Source organism: Schistosoma mansoni, chromosome 1 (assembly GCF_000237925.1).
Source record: "Schistosoma mansoni strain Puerto Rico chromosome 1, complete genome".
Taxonomy (NCBI): Eukaryota; Metazoa; Platyhelminthes; class Trematoda; order Strigeidida; family Schistosomatidae; genus Schistosoma; species Schistosoma mansoni.
This window is the reverse complement of record NC_031495.1, coordinates 27,810,461-27,836,549: the sequence shown is the minus strand read 5'-3', so window position 1 is coordinate 27,836,549 and position 26,089 is coordinate 27,810,461. Positions and strand designations below refer to the sequence as shown.

The 26,089-nt window shown below is 36.5% G+C and overlaps 1 protein-coding gene across 1 annotated transcript; it reads left to right on the top strand.

Moving 5' to 3' along the window:
- Smp_052790 (hypothetical protein) lies at positions 1–25,696 on the top strand (the record flags this gene model as incomplete). Its single annotated transcript, XM_018793915.1, has 20 exons — positions 1–59; positions 96–164; positions 201–309; positions 419–544; positions 6,793–7,072; positions 7,109–7,355; positions 9,980–10,055; positions 10,476–10,538; positions 11,774–11,851; positions 12,771–12,818; positions 13,422–13,582; positions 13,666–13,782; positions 14,598–14,661; positions 15,838–15,926; positions 19,753–19,955; positions 20,149–20,348; positions 21,343–21,518; positions 22,577–22,853; positions 24,088–24,517; positions 25,539–25,696. 20 exons carry the CDS (start codon positions 1–3, stop codon positions 25,694–25,696), a joined length of 3,030 nt encoding a protein of 1,009 aa, XP_018648380.1.
- Positions 25,697–26,089: the final 393 nt, after the last annotated feature.

The window sequence follows — 26,089 nt, the reverse complement described above, 5'->3', positions numbered from 1 at the left end:
ATGAAGCTTTTGTACACAACGTTTGATGTAATGGTATCTGTTTCAGAAATAAAAAATCGGTAAGCTGAGTCATAATAACAAATCTCTTGGTAAAGAATACTGGGTTACAGAGTCAATAATATTTACGATGTGGACAATAAAACATATCTTCTAAAACTAGCCAGGTAATTATTCATTTTGAAGCTATGTTTCGCTTTCAGCACGAAGTCCGACGACAAGACGATATTGCTTCTAGAATCTGGCTCACGCTTACATATTACTGATTTTGACTGGCCTAAAAACATCATGCCATCAGGATTTTCCATGAAGGTGAGTAAACTAAGTCGCTTATTAAAATTAATGCATATCCTATGTAAAAACGAATTATATGAATTAAATGGTCCTTACTTATTTTTATCTTATATTTTTTTAATTACAGCTACGTAAACACATACGAAACAAGAAGATCGTTGATATATCCCAAATAGGAGCCGATCGCGTTGTTGATATCCATATTGGTTATGAGTCGTCTGCTTATCATTTGATTGTGGAGTTGTACGATCGAGTAAGTGCGATCTGAATATAGGCTTCCTCGAAAGTAGCCTTGTGACACCATTACACACTTGGTTACTGACAATACGGTTAGTTTAGATTGTTAATGCATAAATCAACGTATACGTTAAATTTCTTATTTCTCATATATGCTCCCAGCTATTTGAATTGTGCCAAGTTTTACTGTGGCTGTTCGTGTAGCACTGAAAATCCACGTTTTTGTTAAAGTCAATTTTCTGAAGTATATTATGACCTGTCATAATGCAGCACACAATTCATACAGCAATCCCACATCTCACTCGAATAAAGATATACTCGATTGGAAGAAAATAAAGGTGATCTTAGTACCTAGACCAAGTCAGTAACAGCATTCGATAACAACAAACAAGCTGAACATGTTTTATTGATGACCATATAATTTGACACAGTTCAACGGCATAAACTCCCGCACCAAATCAGTATAAAAAGAGGAAACCAAACAATACATTGAAAAAACTGAAACGATATTAGTGCATTTTTAAAAATCAACCAGTTTTAGAAAGTATGCTCCGAAAAGAAAGAAGTATATAAACTTAAGTAATATTAAAGCTAGAAATTAAAAAGAATTTGACAGGGTTGTGTTTTGTCTGCTCCATCGCAACTGATTTTAAACGATGTTGCGAATTGCTTCTAAACAGTGGTCATGATTGTCCCTCAGGATCTTAGCTAGTAGTCTGCATCTCTTGACCCTTTTTGACCAATACTTAATAACTGCATGGACTGTCGCTGCATCTTAATTTGACCTACCATAGCTATCTTTCAATCTGATTTTACACCAATGGACATTGATTATTAAAGGTCACATTGGTTGATCATGAGTTGCACAAAATTATTGTGCTAGTAACTCAAATCGATTACTCAAGTATCTCGTAAATCTTGACATCCTTTTCTGAAGTGGTTAGTACGGTTGTTTCATTCATGATAGTCTTCCATTCAAAACTTCAATAGCCCGTCAAGTTATCTAAAACTTCGTTTCTTCTAAATGCTTGTAAGGAAGTTTTCCGAGCAAACGTTTTCTTCATAGTCGCTGTTTAGATAGTAATTTCATTAAACACTTCGATAAGTTATTTAAACCGTCGATAATCCACTAATGGGTCATTTGTCGACATAGCCATTAATTTGAAACCATTACTCAGAAGTGACGAAGAGATCTTATCTTAAACAAGCGGATATCGAACCCTGTCGAACTTGAGAGCTGTTGTCACTTCCTGGTTCCTCACACCATGAGGGGATATTTCCTCTCGGCGGACCTAAAAAGGAAACTGGATTGGTGGTGTTTGTAGCTATCTGGAGACGTGTCTGAAGCCCCTAAAGGATAAGCTTGTGGCTCGTGACACCTGACCTTTCTGTAATAAGTTTGTGATGTGTTAGCTTCGTGCTCTCAAAGGCCCTACCGCTAGATCTTGTTTACTGTATTCTATTACCACCAATACTGTTACCACGTCTAATACTCTTGAATTCCATCTCACACCAAGTGCCCTGGTACTACCGAGGGTGGGTTGAGTCCACTCTCCCTCTCAGAATGCTCTCACATCACCACGTGTATACAACCACTGCCAGTGAAGTCCCACTCACTGTCTTCTTGCGGCATTACTGTTTACGAAATTGGAAGGACGTAAAGCGAATGTCCGGCGCTTTAACCGGGTTGGTGGATACGGAGGATCCACCTAGGGGAGTTGGAAAACACTGATTCAAAATCAATAGTGCACATGGGCTCCAGTATCCTGACGGAACAAAAGGCGTAAGAACCAGTTGTTGGTCACCGACCAACATGGGACTGCATCTCCGAACGTTGCTTCACCGCCTTGTGGATCAGACCCTTAAGGTGTGGCCCTTTAAGAAAACCACCTGTTTCGGTTTTGGCACCCGAGCAGTATCACAGTCCCCACACAAATCAATGATAACTGCAACTTGTCTCGTTCTTATTGTGTAGCGCATATGCATTTGGTGCCCCCTTGTACCAATATTTGTGTGTTCAAACAACTAATCTCACCATGCCAATAGGGTTATGATAACTTGAATCGGCGTGCACGTGCCAAATTCTATGTTGCATTCGACTGGACCTGTAATTAATAGTGCCCAAAAATTAAACTTAACAATAATCCCTAATTGATTCGAGAGTTAGTGGCATACGAACTAACTTCCTCCAATCGCTTAACGTATCATTCCTATTTCGCGTTAATATTTTGTGGCATTTAAGGCTCAATCAACGCGAAGTTTGCCATTCACGACTTATAACTGTAATTAATACAACCTTAACACTATCTATTGTAGCACAATAATAATTTTAGATTTTCGATTCCAAAACCTGGTACAGAACTTATCGAAAACGATCATTCGCTCTGATACTGTTTGTTCTCAATCTTTTGCATATAAGCATGCCACTTTACTACCCAAAAACTCAGTCTTGTAGCTGGTGACCTGATATTTGAATTTAAAGCATTCGAAGGACTGCCCGAATAATACGACCTCATGAGCAGCCATATAGTATCATTGAATTGTTTCTTCATTTCAGCAGTTGAAGGTTCGTTTCATAAAACCATAAAACTCTACTCTATAACATTGATATCTAGTCTATCTACCGAAACACACGGGATTTCATTGCACATACGTATTTGCCCATGTCATTCTGCTCTCATGCTGAGTCAGTCAGTCAGTTACAACGTAGGATCAGGCACATATATGCATCGGTCCAGGTTGCCATACCTCATTAGCACAACAAAATGAACACCAAATTCATAGTATATACACCTACGTCATTGTGATCGATTCTGAGCCATGCCACACAGAGTCTCCAACATTTGGCTACGATAGTCACGCGGACCCCAACCAGGTAGTCTGCATCTACCAACATGGCTCAGAACAGAAGTTTGTGACTTCAAGCACTGATGCCACGTTTTGGTGTGGCCGCCCCTAACTTTCTTCCAACCATACCCAATACTAGTCAGCATTGCACGTCATGGTAATCGGTGTTCAGGGATACGTAAAACGTGGCCCAACCATCTCAGTCGATGAAGATTTACAACCTCATCAGCTGATTTACCATCATTTCCTGATTCCCTACGTCTAGCCTCACTATTACTTACCCGGTGATCCCAGCAGATGCCGGGAATATTTCTAAGACATCTGTGGTCAAATACTAGTAATTTACAAGTATCTTCTACCCTTAATCGCTACGTTTTGCAGCCGTAAAGTAGAACAGAGCGAACTGCTGCGCAGTATACTCGTCCCTTAATTGATATTTGGATATCTCGTCTTCGCCACAGGTGACGTAATTTGGCAAAGGCCAAATACTCATTTGAATCTGTGCATAGATTTCGTCAGACACCAACCCATTATGGCTGATCAGACATCTAAGGTAAGTGAAGTTGTCGACACGTTCGACTACTTCACTCTCTATCCTCAGTTCAGGTGTCGACTCAGGCCAGTCCTGAAGCGACAATTTACATTTAGAGGAGGAGAAACGTATCCCAAACATCTTTGGATTGTTACTCAGTGCTACCAAAAGGCTGCATTTTATCAGCGTCTTCACCAAACAGGACTATGTCATCTGTGTATTCTAAGTCGATAAGTGGACCTCCTGGTAGGAGATCAATTCCTGAAAATTCAGACGACGAGAACATTATTTTTAGCAGTAGGTCCATGATGAAGTTAAACAAAAATGGAGATAGTGGGCAACCTTGTCGGACACCACTCGAGGTTGTAAAGTCAGATGACAGTTTTCCATAAACTCTGTCCTGACTGATGGTGTTCGAGTAAAGAGCCTTCAGAAGCTTTATGTACTTCTGAGGTACCCCTTTCAATGACAGATACTGCCACAGAACCTTTCGGTCTACACAGTCAAATGCTGATTTTAAGTCAAGAAAAACTATCATTGTCGGACGCCGATAAGCATGCCTGTGTTCTAAGATCTGCCGAATAGTGAATATGTGGTCGATACAGTCACGACCAGATCTAAAACCAGCCTGATTTTCTCATGTTTAGAGTTCACGAGTTTTTGTTAGGTGTCCGATACTTTTTGAGGCTAGTATTTTAGATGCTATGTTAGCTTAACTTATCCCTCTATGGTTATCGCAAGATGATTTGGATCCTTTCTTATATATTGGGACGATCAGTGATTGCAATTAATCAGATAGGGTTACTTCCAGTTCCTAGATTTTAGATAAAATACTAGTCAACCTAATCGCTAAAACTGGACCACCATACTTAAAGACCTTTGGAGCCAATCCATCTGGACCAGCTGCTCTTCCTCGTTTCAGATTAGCCATAGCTTGTTGAACTTCAGCTAAAGTCGGGGGACCTACTTCAATGTTCTATTCAGACCGTCTGGGAATGGCGGGTAACTGTAGAGTAGCTGAAGGGCAGTTAAACTGTTTTCTAAAGTGTTCCGCCCATCGTTCTAAACGTCTGAACTGAGAGAGAATAAGTGTGTCGTCTTTTCCGAGATAGTCTCGCTAACACTTGACTTCTTAATTCCAGTTTCTTTTATTAGTCTGAAGGGTTGTTTGGTGTTGCCTACAGTCGCTACCTTTTCCACCTCTTTTGCTTTCGTTACCCACCACTGCTCATGATCGTCCCGTAAACTTTTGGTTAACCTAGATCTGATTTGCTTTCGCTCTTCATCGTGTTCAGAGCCTGATGGGATGAGTTTACAAGAATCAATTAGTGTAATAGACTTAAAAGAAATCCATTGGTTTTTTATAACACTTTGGTTTAAATTACTAATCGATGTTACTGCTATTTCCACAGTTGCTCGTATATCTTACCAAACAACATCTGGGTCAGCCTCGTTTACAGAACTGCCTAGATGTGAACTCAGTTGTTCCTGGAATCTACTTTTGGCTTTCTCGTCACTCAGTTCAGTTCGAATGGGTCTTCTTCGTACAGTTTTTCTGCATCCAGTGAGGCATAAACAAATGCGTGCTCGTATTAAAGCATGGTCAGAGTCTAAACATGTATTCCAGAACGAGCAACAGTCTTCTATCGAGCCTCTCCAACGATGACTGATGGCAATGTGGTCTATTTGAATCCATCGTTGTTTTGGTGCGGTTGGACGCCGTGTTAGAAGATGTCTCTCCTTATGCTTAAAATTAGTGTTTGCTAAAAATAAACGATTGTCTGAGCATAGTTGCAACAGACGATCACCATTATTTGTTCGTTGAGCCGGGATACTAAAATACCCACCTAAATGTCTTTCTGTTTGGTTTAAGCTACATACTTGGGCGTTAAAGTCACCTGCGACGAGTACTATGCTTGAGAGTTTAGCTTTATGAAGTAGTTCAGAGAGCTTTCTGCTAAAGTCATCTTTCACTTCATCATGGCTGCAGTCAGTGGGAGCGTAGGCAGAAACGACGAAAAGGCAACGACTTGTGTCCCCATCTTTCCGAGTTCTTACGGAGCCATTTAGCCAGACAGCACACAGGCGACTGTTAACGGGGATCCATTCTAATAGTGCTTGTTCTGCCCTTGTACTAAGTGCTATGCCTACACCTGCAAGTCCATGAGAACTAGCCATCGGGTCGCTAGTTATACGGAGTGTGTATGTTGTCGGCTCGCCGTTTTGGTGAGGTGAGGTCAAATGAGTGACCGCACTAAGATCCTGTACTCATGTTTCGGAGACACAACATACATCAATGCTACGAGATTCTAGGGTTTTAGCCAAGGAGGCCTGCTGGCCAATTTGACATAGGGTGAGTACGTTTAAGGCTCCAATGTGTAGTTTTGAGCGAGGTTTCAGTAGACCTGGGACAGTGTTTTGCGCACTAGAATCGGCCGTGGTGACACTCGAAGAGGAAGCCAAAAGAGGAAGTTTAGTGTTGAAAGTCGAGGTAGGAGGGAGATTGATTATGAATACATTGATCTTGAGTGCTGTCAGAGGTACGAAGGCGGTTATCACTGCCCTATTGCCCACATTGTGGATGGGTTCTTCTAAAGGCACCTGAAAAGGATATTGGACTAAGGGGATCTTGGTGACTTGAGAGTGTGACCACAGCACTCAAGGGACAACTGCTTGAGGTCGGTCACACACGAACTTTTTTTGTGTTAGCTCCGTACCTGTTGGGACTTTACCGCGGGAGACGGATGTCCGTGGGATAAGGCGAAGTGTGTCTTATGCTGAATATCTTAAGAACTTCTGTTTTGTAAGTTTTCACCATTCACCCGGCCATTTTCCTTAAAGTTTATCTCCCAACTATTCTCATGAAGTAATTTTTACCTTTTTAGGGAAATATGCTTCTTACTGATGAATCATTTACGATCCTTCACTTACTGCGTCCTCGAACTGATAAAAATCAGAATATTCGATTTGCAGCCCACGAAAAGTATCCTACAACTTCCTGCCGCCAGATCTTGGAATGTTTTCGCGACCTAAAGGACCAAAAATCTTTAAAGGATATTGAGAATTTCCTCATTCCATTATTCCAATCGTCTAAGGGACCTTGGACATCCAATCCACAAACATGTGACAGCCCTTCCATAAACAAAACGTTATCTTCGGAACTACGTAAGTAAATGACAATTTATTTACCAATGGATTTAGCTTATGGCAACGTCATCATAGAACACTGCATGCGTGTAGCCCAAAATAAAATCAAACAGATGAGAAATCATAAAGAAGATTTCCAGCTACAATCTGAAAAAACAGACTTGATAGAGTTGTACGTCGAACACTTCGCTGTGGTTTTGAGAGATATTTTACTAGAACCATTCTTATGTGACCGTCAAGCGACTCCACATGGTTATATATTTGGGAAATCCTATCAATCATCGGACGAAGGTTTGCGAAAGTAAGTTGTTTTAAAGGAGTCTTTTAGTCATTCGTTGCGTTTATTTATTATTTATTTAAACACATAAATATTGGTACAAGAAAGCACCAGATACATATGCGCCGCACAAATCTCATTTGATTTGTGTGAGTGCTGTGATACTGCTCAGGCACCCAAACTGAAGCAGGTGGTTTTCTTAGGGGCCCACACTCGGAGCGTTTGACCTAAAGGTCTGATCCACAAGGCAGTGAAGCATCGTGAGGAGATGCAGTCCCATGGTAGCCGGTGACCAACGATTGATTCATACGCCATTTGTTCCGTCAGGATACTGGAGCCCATTTACACCATTGGTTTGGAATCAGGGTTTTCCAGTTCTCCTAGGTGGACTTTCCGTGTCCACCAACCCGGTTAAAGCGCCGGACATTCGCTTTTCGTCCTTCCAATTTCGTAAACAGCTATAATGCCGCAAGAAGGCAGTTAGTAGGACTTCCCTGGTAGAGGCTATATACGCGTGGACATGTGAGAGCATTTCGGGAGGGAGAGCGGACTCTCCCTACTATCGGCCGTACCAGGGCATTTAGGGGCTTTTTTCAAAGAGCTCTAATCTCATATGATTTTTGATTGTGAATAATACTGAAAACAGTTTTGACTGTTTATATGTGAAGTACACCTTCGGACCTACTGCTACTCCAGCTATTTTTGCACATTGAGATGGGCGGTGGCTGAGCTTGCGTAACATATATCCTAGTCACCATAGCTAATTCTGACTCGCAGCCTCATTGACCAATTTGCTATCTTTCCTAATTACCTTATGCTTACCTAGAGTATTTCTCATTCAGTCGTTCTGACAAATACTTTAAAGACAACTGTGATCAAAAACGTATATCCTGTGCATATTTACTTTCACAGCCTTTTCGACGCCCATAGAGTAGTACAGAATGGACCACTGAGTGTTATACTCCTTATTTGACAAACAGATATCTTGCCTACACTAGTATGTAGACACATGGGCGTGCAAGGATAAGAATTTTTAAGTACAGCCTATGTAACTAGCCCTACGGAAGTAATTTAATTAACAAATGTAAGATAAGGCATCAATAATGGAATTATTATGTCTAAACTATTATGGAAATGATTGTTGTCTACTGAGTATTTAACTGACATGCTTGGTACTGAACCCTAAATCCGACGACGTGTAGTGAGACAACAAAGAGTGGTGATAAGGATTTATTTGACCCCCGGAAATGAATCAAAAAGATGTATAGATACACTACGTTTTATATGTTTTATTCAGTCAAATTAACAAACACATATGTATAATTTGACTGGGTAGTATTTGACATCAATTATTCATTAACTTACTATGTGAACACATATTTGTAATATCATTCTGATCGATTTCCACGCGGGCTTGATTTTTCTGTTTTGACGCTGCTATCTCACATTCCTTTCCTGAAGATCAATCCGACTTCTCCGAATCAACTGAAGATATTAGGGGTGGAGATATTCTTTTATGATATTTTCGAGGTCTGGTTATTGTTTCTGATGCCTGGATGTGGTTGTTCCCAACAGACCGTATCATCAAGGTAGTCCAATGGTTGGGCCTAGAGCGTTTCCTAATTGATGTAAGCTTTCAGATATGACAATCTACAGTTGGTCGATCACTGGGTGGTGATCAATGACATGTATGCCAGGTCCTTCTTAGCGGAGATCGAAGCTGCAATGTGGCCACCAGTCTAGGTGACTCGACGTTGCATGCACTATGTTGAGATAAGATGGTGGTTGGAGGTGGTCGACAGGAAACCCTGGACCTAGGTTTCGTGCTACTTGGCACTCGTCAGCAAGATGTACTTGTAATCTTGAGGGAACTGATGCTCCCTAACGGATTCGATCCCGTGTCACCCAGCTTCACAGTCAGAGACGTTACCACTGAGCTATCTAGGCCGAGACTGACTCCCTGTAGGACTGAGATATATTTCCAATTGATTGATAATTGGGTGGTGATTAATGTCATGTATGTCGGGTCCTTCTTAGTACGGATCGAATCCTATCGATGAGCGCAGTTACAAGAGGATGTCAACCACGAGAATTCAAACACCGTTAGGAGTTTACGTTATTATTTAGGAGGGGGAGATAATTGGTTTCCATTCCAACACTTGGTCAAACCTATTTTTGTTATGACAAGATCAAACAAGTAAAATCAAGTTCGTGTAGAAATCGATCAGCATGATATTACAAATATGTGTTCACATAGTAAGTTAATGAATAATTGATGTCAAATACTACCCAGTCAAATTATACATATGTGTTTGTTAATTTGACTGAATAAAACATATAAAACGTAGTGTATCTATACAACTTTTTGATTCATTTCCGGGGGTCAAATAAATCCTCATCACCACTCTTTGTTGTCTCACTACACGTCGTCGGATTTAGGGTTCAGTACCAAGAATAAGTCAGTCAAGCATTTAACAGACACATTATGGCTCATGTTCCTTCACTTTTGTAATATCCTACTACATGAATCTGTACTCGGTTTTTGAGTGGTACCAAATTAGATTCGGTCTCATGTATTCATTTGATGATAACAACGTCAATCAGTAAAGCTTTTCTTTATTTGTTCAGAGATCTTTTGTTTATTTCAGCTATGAAGAATTTCACCCATTCATGTTCGAACAATATCGAGATAAACCTCACTTAGCATTCGATAGTTTCAATAAGGTGAGCTGAGAATTCCTAATGTGACTTTTTCACTTCAATGAATTGTCTTGTGTTTATTTCGTTGCATGACAAAATATCTGGTCATCACCAAGGATGTATAATATGTCTGTTAGGTTTGTTTGTGTATGAAGTTTTATTGTCTAAATGCCTTGTAAATTTAAACAAAGAGAGAATGACAATGTTTGAGAAATACGATGAATTCATTATATCTCGCTGCTTGGTTCTCAGCTACACACAAGCGACTTCAATCAATCCGCGTGTATACCAGGTTCTGCGTTGATATAATTCACATATAAGCTAATAAGTTTAGTTCTTGTTTATATAAATGATGTGTACCATTCATTCATATCAATATTTAAATGTATGAGAAACTAAAAGCTGGTAGTTTTATTTTCTGTTTATTACTAAAAATTTGCATAGGCGGTGGACGCATACTTTTCAAAAATCGAAAGTCAGAAAACATTGGAACAAATTTCACGAAATGTAAGTTTTTATTTTGCTTCACGGAGTTCTTCATTCTCTCTCTCTCTCTCTCTCTCTCTATATATATATATATATATATATATATATATCATTATCTTGTCTTCATTATTTCTTTGATTCTCACCCAGGCCTGTAGTATTAATAATAAGTTTTATATTTTATACCATGAGTTATGTATTTGAACACATAAACATTGGTACTTACTTACTTACGCCTGTTACCCCTCGTCGAGGAGCATAGGCCGCTCACCAGCATTCTCCATCCAACTCTGTCCTGAATAAACATTGGTACGAGGCACAAATCATTTGCTTTGTGTGAGAGCTGGAATACTGCCCGGGCGCTCAAACCTTAAGCAGGTGGTTTTCTTAAAGGGCCACACTCGGAGCCTCTGACCTAGATGTCTCATTCATAAGGTAGTGGAGCAACGTTAGGAGATGCAGTCCCATGTTGGCCGGTGACCAACAACTGGTTCTTATGCCTTTTGTTCCCTCAGGATACTGGAGCCCATGTGCACTATTGATTCTGAATCAGTGTTTTCCAACTCCCCTAGGTGGATCCTCCGTATCCACCAACCCGGTTAAAGCGCCGGACATTCGCTTTTCGTCTTCTCAATTTCGTAAAAGTCGTATAATGATGTATAGGTAGATGCAATCAGCAATGTATCCTGAACTAATGTGTCGAATTTGTTGGGACCTATCAGGAAGGTATATCTGGCGAATATATGTATGTGGTACTAAAATTGTGGTGTGCGCTACTAACAGGGACAGATATAAGTAGTAGGTAACTGGAATTAAATGTGGAATACTTACCAGCAGAAGAATGAAGAAAAGAGGTAGGAAAACAAGAGAGCAATCGGAATAACAATAGGATTAGAAGAATGATGGAAAATGCAAAGGACAACTTAAGAAAGATGAGAAAATAATGTATTTATTTTTGTAATTTCCGTATTTTACAAAGGCATTGTGTGATCTAACACCCCACGCAAGTCTTTGTTCATTATAGTGTCACCAATTAATTTTTTCCATTTTCTTTTTGGACCTGATAGTTGGACATAGGACGTAATTTCGAAATATTGTTCAAAGAACAAGTTATATTAGATAACATTTTCTTACACTTCCTCAATATGTAGTATATATCTCCACAAAAATATTCTGATGTTTTCCTTTATTAATTGATCCATTATTGCTTGTAATGCATTACTTCCGTTTCTTAACTGCTCGTCTTTTTATTTTTAGGAACAAAAGGCTAGTAGAAAAGTTGAAAATATTAAAAAAGATCAGGAACGGCGTTTGATGTTACTAAAAACTGAACAAGTAAGTGGAAATTTAAGTGATGCGACTAATAAACTGCAGGTTTATTATTACTTTTACTATAGTTTGATATCCTTACTGAGTTGAAATTTCCTCAAGTTGTTATAAGATAGATTGATTTTCCATAAAAAATCCGTAATTCCCCTCCGTATAATGATTCGGTAAATCGCCTTCAGAAATATACTATTATGGATAAACCATTTACATAAAGAACGTTAAGGATGATATTATTATTTTACGGATTTATCAAGTAATCTTGACCATCAATGTATTGCAGAACATAAAGGTTTTCTTCATCCAGTTACAATTTTAATGTTTACAAATGCATTAATGTTTTGTTTTTCACTGTTTCAGACTGGATTCTCATGCAACTGTTAGTGCGAAAATGTAAAGGAGATTCTGTCCATTTTCCTTTTTTTTGGCTTATATAAATTAGGAAGTTCCTCTGACCTAACTCATCACTTTTAGTTGCTGTCTCATTTCCCTGAAATCCAGATAGATATTCTTTGGTGATTGTCATTAGTTGCTTAAAGTTATCCTTCGTTTAATCTTTTTATTTCATATACTTAATAGTTCAATGGATAAAAGGCGTTAAAAAGTATTGGTGATATTATTCTCTAGTTAAAGGATCCCACCTGTATACTAGTTGTTCTTTGTAAACTCTGGTGATGCTAATTCTGACTACGATGAATTTTGAAACTAACGTGGTTTACTGTAACTGTGAAACTTTTATTCCTACGGTTGTTTGGCATGATTGTACCATACATATATGATGAGAGGTTATTCTAGTCTCCTCTTTACCAGCTGTGGCTTTGAGTTTGTTATGACAACCTTACTTTGTGGAGTCAGTGTTTGAATTGTGCACTATAGCTTGTTCCTTTAATGACCTTTATCTCGTATCCCGTTCTTCTTTCTTATTCAGGAGTTGGATATGCGAAAGGCTTACCTACTTGAAGCTAATCGTCGGCTTGTAAGTTTATTCTTTTGCTTTTAAAATCCATCTCTCTTTTAGATAATAAGGTTATTGCTTGATTAGCAAGCGAAGCAACAAATACCAGATTCATATTCAGCTTGGTGACTTTTTAAAACTCGTTAATTTTAAGCTTTTATTCTGCAATCAATCATCTGTTATAATTAAGAAGATAGTAATTACTTTTCTACCTGTTTTAAAACTTCTGAGCATTGTACCATCCTCAATAAACTCCTACACCAAGTCTGAAGCCTCTGATCTTATCACCCATAGGACCACAGAGATGATGAACAGTAGTTGGGATTTTTCGACTTTGAAGGATTTGTGGTCCCAGTATTCCAGTGTAATCAACATGTTTTTCTCCTTTAGTTTGGTTTAAGTCCTACAGGCTACAGCTTCATGTCAAAGTTTGTACATCGTACTCACAACATAATATAGTAAGAATTGTTTTTCGCCCACTTAAGTGGGTTCTGTATTTTACATGAAAATACACACAATACCAAGTAAATTCAAAGCAAAACTAATTAGCTGTATATCACTTCGATTTATAAAATAATTGTAATGCCGATTTTGAGCGCAATTGTATTTCTTTTCTATCTTCAGGTTGACAATATTATTATCATGATCAATCATGCATTATCAAATCAAATAGATTGGAAAGAATTAGAATTAATCGTTGAAGACGCAAAACAACGTGATGATCCACTTGCCTGTCATATCGTCGAGTTAAAATTACAAACAAGTCAGGCTGTCATACGTTTAAAGTAGTTTATGATTGCGTTTTATTCTTTTCAATTGTTTGTACTTAACTTTTCATACTCAAAAAATTTCACCTTATTTATTTCAGAGATCCTTTCGAAAGTTCAAGCGATGTCGACGAAACCTTAGTGAGATCAGGCAATAAAGATGAATATACAGAAGTAGTTGTAGATATAGACGTCAACGCTCTGACCAATGCACGAAAGTAAGTAAACTAGTTTTTTGATGAGTAGGCAGTTTTTTCCTAATCTCAGACAAGTAGTGAAACACAGTGTTCATCCCATATACTTCCCAAAAGTGTTCTTTAGTGGGACAGTTTCGCATGCTCAGTCGTGACTTTTTAATATTAACAGTACACATAAATATTGGTACAAGGGGGAACCAGATATATATGTGCCTCAGAAATTTCACTTGATTTGTGAGAGGGCTGTGATACTGCTCAGGCACCCAAACTGAAGCAGGTGGTTTTCTTAGGGGCCCACACTCGGAGCGTTTGACCTAAAGGTCTGATCCACAAGGCAGTGAAGCATCGTGAGGAGATGCAGTCCCATGGTAGCCGGTGACCAACGATTGATTCATACGCCATTTGTTCCGTCAGGATACTGGAGCCCATTTACACCATTGGTTTGGAATCAGGGTTTTCCAGTTCTCCTAGGTGGACTTTCCGTGTCCACCAACCCGGTTAAAGCGCCGGACATTCGCTTTTCGTCCTTCCAATTTCGTAAACAGCTATAATGCCGCAAGAAGGCAGTTAGTAGGACTTCCCTGGTAGAGGCTATATACGCGTGGACATGTGAGAGCATTTCGGGAGGGAGAGCGGACTCTTCCTACTCTCGGCCGTACCAGAGCATTTGGTTAATAACGTAGGAGAATGATGGAAGAAAGCTAAAAGTAGCCAAGTAGATGCACAGTATCAGTTCGTAAAGTCACTTAATATACATATTACTATTTTTTATACGTTTGCTAGTGAATGTTATCACTGCAATTTCCTATACTTTCCGCATTTCTTCCTTTTTCCAGATATTATGATAAGAAACGAGCTGCTAGTAAAAAAGAAGAAAAAACTATCAATGTTTCGCGCAAAGTAATAAAATTTTACCAATATTTCCTTCTTTAATCTTATCGTCAACAACTATGCAACTTAAGCTGTGAACTAATTCTAGGAGTATAATGACATCATGCTTTGAGTTAATTATCATGTGTAGTTCTAGTCGAGAGAAGTATTTTTTTGGTTTTATAGTCTTAGTAGTGGTTTCAATGAATAAAGAGGGAGATTTAGTAAACAATAAACAGTTGATAATAGTCTTGTAATCGATTATTTTAAACTGTAATTGGGGTATGCATTATAATCAAACTTAATGTCACAGATGTATTCATTTTTTATTTTCTTATACATCTTTAAACTAGTACTTTTCTGTTTTTATTTCCCGACTTCCTCTATAGACTTGTGAACTGTATCCCCTGTATTTAGTTTCCGTTACTATCAATATTATTACTTCTAATTTTTTGCTTTTCAACCCATTAATTTTCTCTCCCTATGGTCCTTTGAAATATAGCAACTGAGATTGATTTATATTTGTGCCAAGTTTCCGATCATTTTGTTATTAAATAAGTGGTATTACTCACAATCATAGTAAAGGTACTAGCCATTGTGGCTTTGTCTTTAAAGTGCTTTGCTTACCGTCATTAGGTCGTTGATTCAAAACACTCCGCTCTTAGCAGCTTGGTATTGTTATTAGCTTTCATGCATATAATGTAGCTCAAAACCTGACATAAATCTGTTCAAGACAACTAATTTTGATATTGGTTCCAAACAATGGCTTCATTTAATTAGTTAAATTTACTTTGATTTCATCATCTTTTCCATATTTATTATTCCTTGACATTTTAGTCATTAGTTATTATGCTTGGCCTCATTTTTACCTTGAATTTCTAGGCAAATATACTTTAACGTCTCAATCCATTTGTATTAGCGTAAATATAAGAATTAGACTAAATGGAATCTAAATTGTTTCAGATTTGACTGCAGCTAGAAAAAGAAATACATTCTAATTATACGGTGAAATAGCTATTAATGTCAATATATTTTTATAAATCAGATGTTCGTCTGACCGTATGCACAACAGACTAAAAATTCAATTGTAATTTGTTTACGGAGCACTACTCTGTATGATCGCCGTACCCAGATCGACCCATTAGCCATTTATTTATTATTATTTAAACAGATATAAAGTACCTTTATCTAAACTGTCTTCAACAGGTTTTGAAATCAGCCATACATAACGCTGAAATAAAAATGAAAACCGCTAAAACTGTTGCACAAATTACAGAAGTTCGTAAACCAATGTGGTATGTTTATCTGTATGCAATGACAATATGTTTAGTGCTTTCCCTCCTAATATCTACAGAAATGTTCGTTTTACTCATTTTTGTAAGATGTTCTTAATATTTCTCAAATGAAATATCTTTTTCAAGATGCTCGTAGTTAATTATCACGACTAGTTCCATTCTCCTTGGACCTAACACTTCTTAATACAGTCATTTTCGGTTATAAGTTAATATTGATCGCATACACCATGAATTATTTTATAACGAGTCTCTGTATAACGACAGTCAATTATAGTTAATAATAACATGTTTGAAATCAAAGATACTATGGGACAAAGTTGTGCCTTATCTGTTACATCCTTCAATATGGCACGATAATTAAATTTAGGAGCTTTCTATAACTCTGAATACCATGAACGATGAACGACAGATGACTCCTTTTTTATGCCAAACTTCAGTTTGTCTGGAAACCTAGAGATGACTCCTTCTTTAACTGAGGCTTTTAATTATCCTACGACATTATACTTGTTCCGGTCACAGCTCTGAAATTCTGTTTTGAATATGTGTTATTACCCTCTATTTGCTACACAATCCGAAATATCAACATAACAGTAAATGCAAGGGTAATCGCAGCTAATTTTCAACACTATAACCTCAATACTATTGACCTTGCTCCCAACTAATTGGAATACGAAATCTAACCTGTAACTGCGAAGATTATATATTTTATGAAAAAAATAGTGCTTCATACACAGATTTTTTCAGTGATTTGTTACTACATTTTAATATATTTATAATTTGGGTCGATTTCATAGTGAACAAATATCAATACTGAGGGAGTGATTAACAGCTACATTTGTAATCGTAAACTGGTGTTGATCTACTTTTGTAGGTTAAACTTTAAGATGTCATCTAAAAGTTGATTAAATACAATTGTTACCAACATCTACGTGACTCCGGACTGCGCATCATCTTCACTATCTGTTTTTCGTTGATGAACTCACTGAATTTGCTGTTACTACTTTCAGTGGTTCACTTTCAATCGTATGTGGTGTTTTTAATTTATGCGATTGTAGCTTTCATCACTAGGTCGCCAAAATGTAATAGATTTCCCCACTTGTTTGGATGCCCATTTAAATGACGTTTTCATTATTGATGTGGGAACATATGTGACTCGTAAACGTGCTCCATCGTCTAGTTCTGATTGTATAATTTGTGTTCTACCTAAAGTATATGGCAAACTTGGAAAGAGCTAACTCTTACAACGAAAGTCAAATACAGGGACTACTCAGAAGGAAATATCAAAAGTCTGAAAAAAATGTTTCGTACTACTAACTGGGGATTATTTACAAATGACTCACTAAAAAACACCGCTGATGTTATCGCTTGTTATCTTAAATTCTGTTTTGGTATTTGTTGTTCCACTGAAACTGTTTTTGAAAGTTTTGATCAACTCATATCACAACTAAAATGATAACGGTGGGTAAAAGAAAAAATGCACACGAAGAAAAACTCCGTTGAAATTCGGAAGCCAAATAGTCTAGTAAACCTAGAGATTATACTTCTGAACTCCATGTTTACTGGGAGATTCCTATCTTGTAAAAACTCTCCAAGTCTGTGTAAACTATCTAAAAAGCTTATAGGTGAAGGACACCTTAGAAGTGACAACTTGTAGAATGTTTGCTACTTAAAGAAGTTTTTTGTACGTCGCTAATATGGTGTCATGCTCCCTATACCCACATGTTCGAAAAATAGTGATGTTCCTGTTTTCACTGGAATGGATGTCCGAAAATTTCTCCAATCACAGAACTCATCCCAATGTTTAGGACCGGATGAATTCCAAATCTTATTTTAAGAGGTGTGCTGATGTTCTGTGTTATCGATTCGCAAGCATCTTTAACAGATCCTTCTCAACTAATCTCGTTCCGAAATGTGGAGAAAAGAAGAAGATAATCCCAATACCTGAGAACGTATCTGGCGATAAGAAGATGAAATTCAGATCCATATCAATAACTTCACCTTTTCTCAAAACAATGGAAAAATTATTGCTACTTCCACTTCAACGTGCACTAAAAAAACATATTGATCCGTATCAGTTTGCATACATGTGCAAAAGAAGCACCTTAGATGCTGTTGTTGTTTTGCATCACAATATAGTGTTCAGTTTGGAAAAGAGTAAGAAGTATGTTCGATGCGCTTTTCTGGACTACTGCCTTTGATTCTATCCCAAGAAAACTTTTACTTGAAAAGATAACGCCAACACTGACAGCTGGATAACCAACTGGCTATATCCTGCCTCTCTTGAAGAGAACAGTACATTGTGCTTGGAGGAAAGTGTTCAACGTATTTACTGTCCCATCAAAATGTGCCACAAGAAGCTGTTCTTTCCCCCTCTTCTTTTTTTCTGCGTGATCTACCATCTTCCACAAAAAACACTTTTGTGAGATATGTGGACGATCTCACCGTATTTATACCGATTTCTACCTCTTCACGTCCCATTAAAATGAATGAGTTCTTGTCTAGTATTGAACTATGGTCTGTTGTTAATAGCCTCGCACTTAATTCACCTAAATATAAAACTGTTAGCTGTAGCCTGAGACATAAAAGCACCTAAACACCCCGTTAGAGTCCCGTAAACTTTGTACTATTGGAGATTCTTTGATAAAAAGTGTCGAAAGTCATTTATCTTCGTGTGATTTTCTCTTCTGATCTCTCTTGGTCTTATGTTTTATTGTTATCGAACAAAACTTTCCGTCTGACTTACTACATGAAGAGACTACATGCTTTTGGGACTACTCAACATTTACTCTTACGATTTGTCAATTCTTGCATGTTATCTATTATTCTTTACTGTTCTTCATTATTCTTTCCCGGGCTTTTGAGAAAAGACTTTGCTGCATTAATCGGAGTGCTGAAAGCAGTTAGCAGTGTGTGTGGTTAATCTTTTGAGGTCATTATTACTGTGGTTGTGGATAGACATCTTAAGTTTTGCAAACTCCTGGCAGGCGTTATCTTATTAGGTACTAATCATCCACTTCATTCATATCTTTCTCCTTGTATATCTTCTGGTATAACGAGACGTCAATACATTAAAATCCATGCACTCAAGCACAGGTGTAAAAGCTCTACAATACCTTATCTAGCATATATGTTATGTCAAATCGGAAGTGGACATTCATCATGACGAACAGGTTGTTAGAATCGACCTAGTCAATAACTTGTATTCCTAGACATGTTTCGAATTTTCAAAAAATTGTATAGGTTCAAATCTTCTTAAAAAACATGTCATTTAATTCTAGGTAGTTAGTGTACTTAACTTATGTATATATGTATACAGTTATCGGTTTCTTTCGCCTTTTTTTTCTTTTTTTTGCAAAAGAAACTTGTTGAAATACCTTGTGCTGAGAATTTTATATTGTACCAAAAATATAATATTGAATAAAGCCATTAATAATAATAATAATATAGTGTAATAGCATACTGAAGTAATTAACAACTTAGTTTCTCAAAATATAATCATATGTTAAACTGAACGACTATTGTACTCACTTTTGATCGCTTTCTATCAGAATGCTGTGTCTTCGAGACCCACATAAAAATTTCAAGAGTATTCATTCACTTGACACCAATTAAAAAGTATAGTAAGCCAGTACGGTTGTTCAAGCTAAGATGGAGGAAGTTAATAATCAAGTGTCCAGACTGCTGATTCAATCCTGAAATTTAGAGCTTGACGTCTAGTACAACTTATCAGGTGTTTTCACTTTTTATTGACTTCAATTTATGGGAAAATTGTTATATTTTTGATATGCATTCATATATTTCACCAAAGTTTTGTCTATTTTACAAGGTTTGAAAAATTCTTCTGGTTTATCAGTTCGGAAAATTATTTGGTCGTTGCTGGTCATGATTCACAACAAAATGAAGTATTGGTAAAACGTTACTTAAAACCAGGCGATTTATTTGTTCATGCAGATATACATGGTGCTAGCACTGTGATAATAAAGGCCCGACATTTAACTTCTGAAGAGGTAGATTCTCCGAACCATCAGGGTAAGCTATTCATTTCAAACACACAAATATTATTACTATAATTTCATTTTACCCTTACCATATAACACTTCATCAGTATACTTATTTCTTTCTACTAACTAAAACAGTTAATCAAACTCTTTTTCTCATTTTTTTTATGTAGACCTATTGCATCAACACAGTTTACCATTACCTCCTCCAAAAACCCTGTCAGAAGCTGGAAATATGGCAGTAGTATTAAGTTCTGCATGGCAAAGTCATGTTTTAACAAGAGCTTGGTGGGTCCATCATGACCAAGTTTCAAAAACAGCTCCAAGTGGTGAATACCTTACATCTGGTGCATTTATGATACGTGGAAAGAAAAACTATTTACCGCCATGCCCCTTCGATTATGGATTTGGAATTATGTTTAAGGTAGAAGTTTACGTTTCAGTACTTAAAATAGCGAGAATAAAAAAACTTGTAGAACAGTAGGAATTCATTTTATTTGAAGGGTGCCTACTAGATTTAAAGGCAACTTTAAGTTTACAGCCATAAATAGGGTTGAACATGAAAGTTTGATGCACTGTTACCATTAAGGTTACAACTATAGTCAAAAAACAAAACACACAAAAGTGACACTATTTAATTCAACATGAATATGTCTATTTCTTTTGTGAAATGTCTGTCTTTATGAAGTTAAGGTGTTTCGGGTCAGGAATAATAATAAATCTAATTATTACATCGTAAAATAACATAATTAGAGTGAAACTAATCCAATACATGAAATAAATTTAACCTCTTTATTTTTCGAGGCGTTTTGACAGTTCTGAAGAAAGTTCTCGTTTTGTTTATAATTCTTACCAATCCCAGGAATCCCACGTAAAATTATTACTTCCTGTTTCAGCACTACACTCTTTAATTTCCTTGAGCTTTACAGATCAAGACTAACTCAATGTGTGACTGAATTAAACCCACAAAATAGTCTAATATTGTTACAAGTTTAAAAAATTGTGATTTTACTAATTTTGGTGTTATATATATATATATATATATATACGGGAAATGTAGCGTTATGTTGGTAACTCGAATTAAAACTCATATCTTCTAGACAAGTGTTCGGCTATCTGAACTCAGTAGCTTAATGGATAACGTGATGGTGATTGATGTGAATGGTACTGGGTTCTAGTCTTGAAGTGAACATCAACTTTAGAATCCAGGTAAGTACACACAGTTGACGAGTCCCAAATAGGACAAAACGTGCATCCTAGATTCCATCGTTAGTCACATTTCATCTATTCCATATCAAGAGTTTGTAGTCTTCGTAATTTTATCTTTTTTAACTGTAAAATAGTCTAAATGGGCCAGATAATTTATGCTTTGTTGAAACTTATTGTAATTCTTTTCTCCATTCGTTTTACGACTTCAGTTACATGAGGATTCTATAGCTAAACATAAAGGAGAGCGTCGCATCATCATTATAGACACACCATCTTATGAAGTGCCCGTTAATCAAATCGATCCATTAACTATCCAAAATAATGAAGAAACTGCAGAATTTCCCGATGCCCTTCTTCAACTTGATTTAGCAAATGATCTTCCCAGGTATTCAAAATGAGCGTGGCTGTTTTCGCTAATCTTTTATGGTGTCCAAGTGTTATATTCTTACCAGCTAAACTTATTTCGTTACTAATAATATCTTCAATGTTTATCTTTTTTTCGTATTTATGGTTATTATACTTTGTATTAATTGTTGCTTTCGATCTTAAACTTCTCGATTTTGTTCCCAACTTCATTTTTTCCTTGAGACATATATTATAGGTTCTCATATCAAATTACTGTACATGAGTAATCTACTCTTAATTGACAAAAACGCTTATGGATAACTTTCCAAAATGACTTGGAGAAAGAAAACTAAAAATGTTTGATATGTGTTTTTCATTTGACTAAGTGGGTACTAGCGCTTTAAGGACTAAGTTGCACAGTTGATTAGTGTTGCACCAAGGAATAAGGTAGTTTGGATTGATGTAGAAGATTGATCAATGGTGGTATCCTTTTGATCTGTATGAAATTTCTGGTTGGATGTCTTGTGTTGGTATAATCTGAGTGTTTCACTTACCTAGTAGCTAACCGCGAAAAGCTCTCTTTATACCTCGAAAATATTTCACTATTTGCCGTTCATATTCACGTCCTTATTATTTTCATTGTTCGATTTGTCTCTGTACATTCCCTTTTGTATGTGGTCTATTTAACGTCGGCTACAACTTTGTCATGTAGTATTCTTTGATAATCAATCTGTCCATGATTCTCTTAGTTGTCTACTTAATAAGTAAAAAATTGTTCTCGATATATAAAACTCACTAAAACTAGCATTTCTTCCAAATTAACTGGTGATAAATTAGACAGTCACTTTTCTCGGTAACTGGGCAGTCTGGCGCATTAGCAACATGATTTACTACTATCCAATGAGTAACATTTATAACATGGTACACAAATATGTATGTGGTTCCTGATAGGTTTCTAGTAACTGGAAAATTAGTTCATACTCATAACATTTTTAATATATGAACTGAAATCTCCTTTTTTCATGCCACTACTTCTTAAAATTTTGTTTTCTTTAAATCGTATTTAAAAATAACCTTGATTGTTATATTTTACCTTAGACATAAAGATCCTGATGTATCGGAAATTTTGTCAGAAAATCCTTTTAAAAAAGTTAAGACAAAAAGTCAAAAGGTTGATAAATTGAAACCAGCTAAGAAAACAGCAAATTTAAATAGAGAAACCATTGAAGCAAAGGAGAAAGTCAATGAGCCATTACTACCATCAGCTGGTCAACCGATTTTAAAACGTGGTCAGAAAGCTAAAATAAAAAAAATTAAACAAAAGTACAAAGAACAAGATGACGAAGAAAGAAATCTTCGTATGAAAATACTTCAGGTAAAAAGGTCATATCACATAGAATTTTCATAAAATCTCCCTTAAATATCATTCGGTGTTTTTATTACAGTACTGATACGTTTTTAACACCTCTTGTGAATGCTTTATTCACAACTACTGTTTTATTTATATTTATGGTTATCAAGTACATTCCATTAAATTATAAGTCATAAGAACATTTAAGGCATTTCATTAATTACACTATCAAATCGTTACGTTGTTGTTTATCTTTTCGTTAATATCTTAACAATATTCACTTCAAATCAATTTTCTTTAACCCCTTTGCTACTGTTTTCATGTCGATTCACCGTCGTCCTACTATCTGTAAATTAATTTGAAAATTATTATTCGAAACACTAAAGTATAATTTCTTGCACCAATATATATTTTCCCCTGTTATTCTGAGTACCCAACGAGCTTTGTTACAGATTGTTCAGTTACACTTAAACACTGTAACAGACACATATAAGACAAAAATTACTCGCGCCTGCTAACATCTTAATCTTTGAGATCGTCAAGAAACATAAGTTTATTACATGGGAACGTAATCTGTTCTTCCCTAATGTTGTATGATATTTACCTTATTGAAGACATGTGACGGCAGAGTTATAGGTATTCGGTCATAAATATGTTCCAAACATTACTGCTACAAGTTGAACTGAATATTCAGTGTCGAGGCAAAATTCAGAATTCTAGGTACATAAGCCAAATCAGTCACTAATGCACCATTGTGCCAACTGTGCTGGCTATGATATGTATTACACATGTTCAACAACCACTGATATTAGTAGGTTGAAAAAGAAATAGTGGTCAAATCATTTCATGGTATCTGTGCACATCAGTTAGCCAATCAAAAACAACATAGGACCTAACAAATCAATTACGTATACTTTCCGCCTGAGATCCTTCAGAGTAAGAAAGATCTGTGGTGGCTCACAAAATTCATCACTACAGGAGGGGCGTGTTCGTTATTCACTTTTTTAATTTTGAATGATTTATTTATTCGTTTGCCTTATTTCCCTCTCATTTTAACCCTACTCATTGCCAGCATCTTGAACTTCAGTACTTTTGTGCGAGGTTCTACACCGTCTTGTCAGTTTAGTCCTCTAATTCATCACAGAATTTTCTTGTAAATCAGTAGAAATTTTAAACAATTCAACCTTCTTGTTATTGGTTATAATAATGATTATGTCAGCAGTGTCCATCTCATCAAATTCCATTTTATTTATCACAGGGAGACGACGCTAAACCAAGTCAGTATCACCAAATTCTGGAACGCGACAACTTGTCAAATCTAATTAAAATCCCACAATGTGTACTGGATACTCAAGTTGTTTACAATTCAGATAGTATACAGAATAATCAACCTGACTGTGATAACAATGAGTCATTCAATGATTCGAACAGTGAAATCGAGAATAATTCTGTCAAATCAGATGAAAGTGAAGAAGTTAATCATGTAAAAAGTAATGATAATGATGATAACGAAGATATGCCAGTTGAGTCGAAAGATGATTTAACTTCATTATTAAATTCTCTGACTGGTCAGCCTAATGATGATGATTTACTATTGTATGCTATTCCAGTCTGTGCCCCTTATTCAGTTCTATTAAAGTATAAGTTCAGAGTAAAACTGAACCCAGGAACTACAAAACGAGGAAAAGGTATGATAAACAACATCTGTTCATTGCTTTATAAATTATTTTGTCATCATTTTCTGTTAGGAAGAATGGTTATCAATCCTCAACTAAATTAATCATTTTCTCAGCTTGGAAATAATTAAGAAATTGAAATTTCGACCAATAATTTCGGCTTGTCTTCTCTTAGTGCGCCAAAATATTTTCAAAATTATGCTGTACAAATTCTCTAGCGTAATTTAATTTCGTATTCGATTACTGTTACTGGTTTACAAAAGTCATAGTTAATTTCTGTTTTGTACAGCCTGGCATATCCAACATAGAGTCCATGATATTCTTGGACGTTGATGCTAGTTTGATGCAATGATCAGAGTATATACTGTTTAAACCGTGCAAATTATTTTCTACTTGCTACTCAATATGTAAACGCTACTGTGTGTTAACTATCATTTTAACTAGTGTGCTTCTCAGTTGATACAACGTAATGCTTCATGCACTGTCAACAATTTCATGATGGCGTGTGCATATGCTTGTTTACTGAGTATCATTTTCGTGTAAGGAAAAAAATCAGAATAGCCTCTGTTGGTAGTTTACTAACGGTATTCCTATTTGGTGACTTATAATTTATCGATTTGGTTGAGGAATCTGTTAACTAATTGTTACTGTTTGGAGTTACTCCATAACATCGTATGTCCTAGACACTACTGATCCAACTTCTGTCAGGAAGTGTAAAATCAGAAGCCAACTACAACGGTTTATAAGACATCGTATTTCACATAATTAGCAAAACTTGAGACAGCAATTACATCACACACAGTATACTCAAAGCAGGAACAACGTGTCTAATCGCTCTATTCACGGACAAGCAAAACAAAAATGTACATTCGTCGAGTTCAGTTAAATATCTAAGGGAACATGGAATTAAGCTACTACAAGGAAAAATGATTTGATAAATTTCATTTAGTTGAGCAGCTGACTGACAATTTTTATGGTTTCAAGTTTATAACTAGTATAGAATTTTTTATTTATTCGGTTTGCCTAAAATTAGCATCCAAGATGGCGTTGTTCCAGTTTACGTCGGACAAATCCACAACCAACAGAGAACGAGAATTAATACGTGCAATGAAAGATGAAGAAGTATCGCGTAATTTTCCAGGATGTGTAAAGTTAACGTTATCTCAAGTTAAGCCCTCACGAAAAAAATAAGACTTACTTTCTCATCATTTTTTTAAAGTCCAATTGTGATTTTTCTTAAACCCAACTTACTACCTGATATTCTTAACCACACTGAACAAGATATTGCTTGTGACTACCATTACTTTCCTCCTTGACTTCCAAGTGTTTTTGAAAAGTCTTACCAGAAAGCTTTCCTATTTTCCCAAAATGTATGAATATTTGCACTTGTGGTTAAGTCTTCTTCAATCAAGAATAAACAGTTGTTAATCTGTTCAACGTTTTTGGTAGCTGCAATTTTGTCACGAACTAACTGATAAACAATCACGATTATACAAAGATTAGAATTACACATAACGACGTCTTTTTAAGTCCTTGAACCCCTCAACTTAGTATTCTTACAACTTCACATGGACGTAATTCATG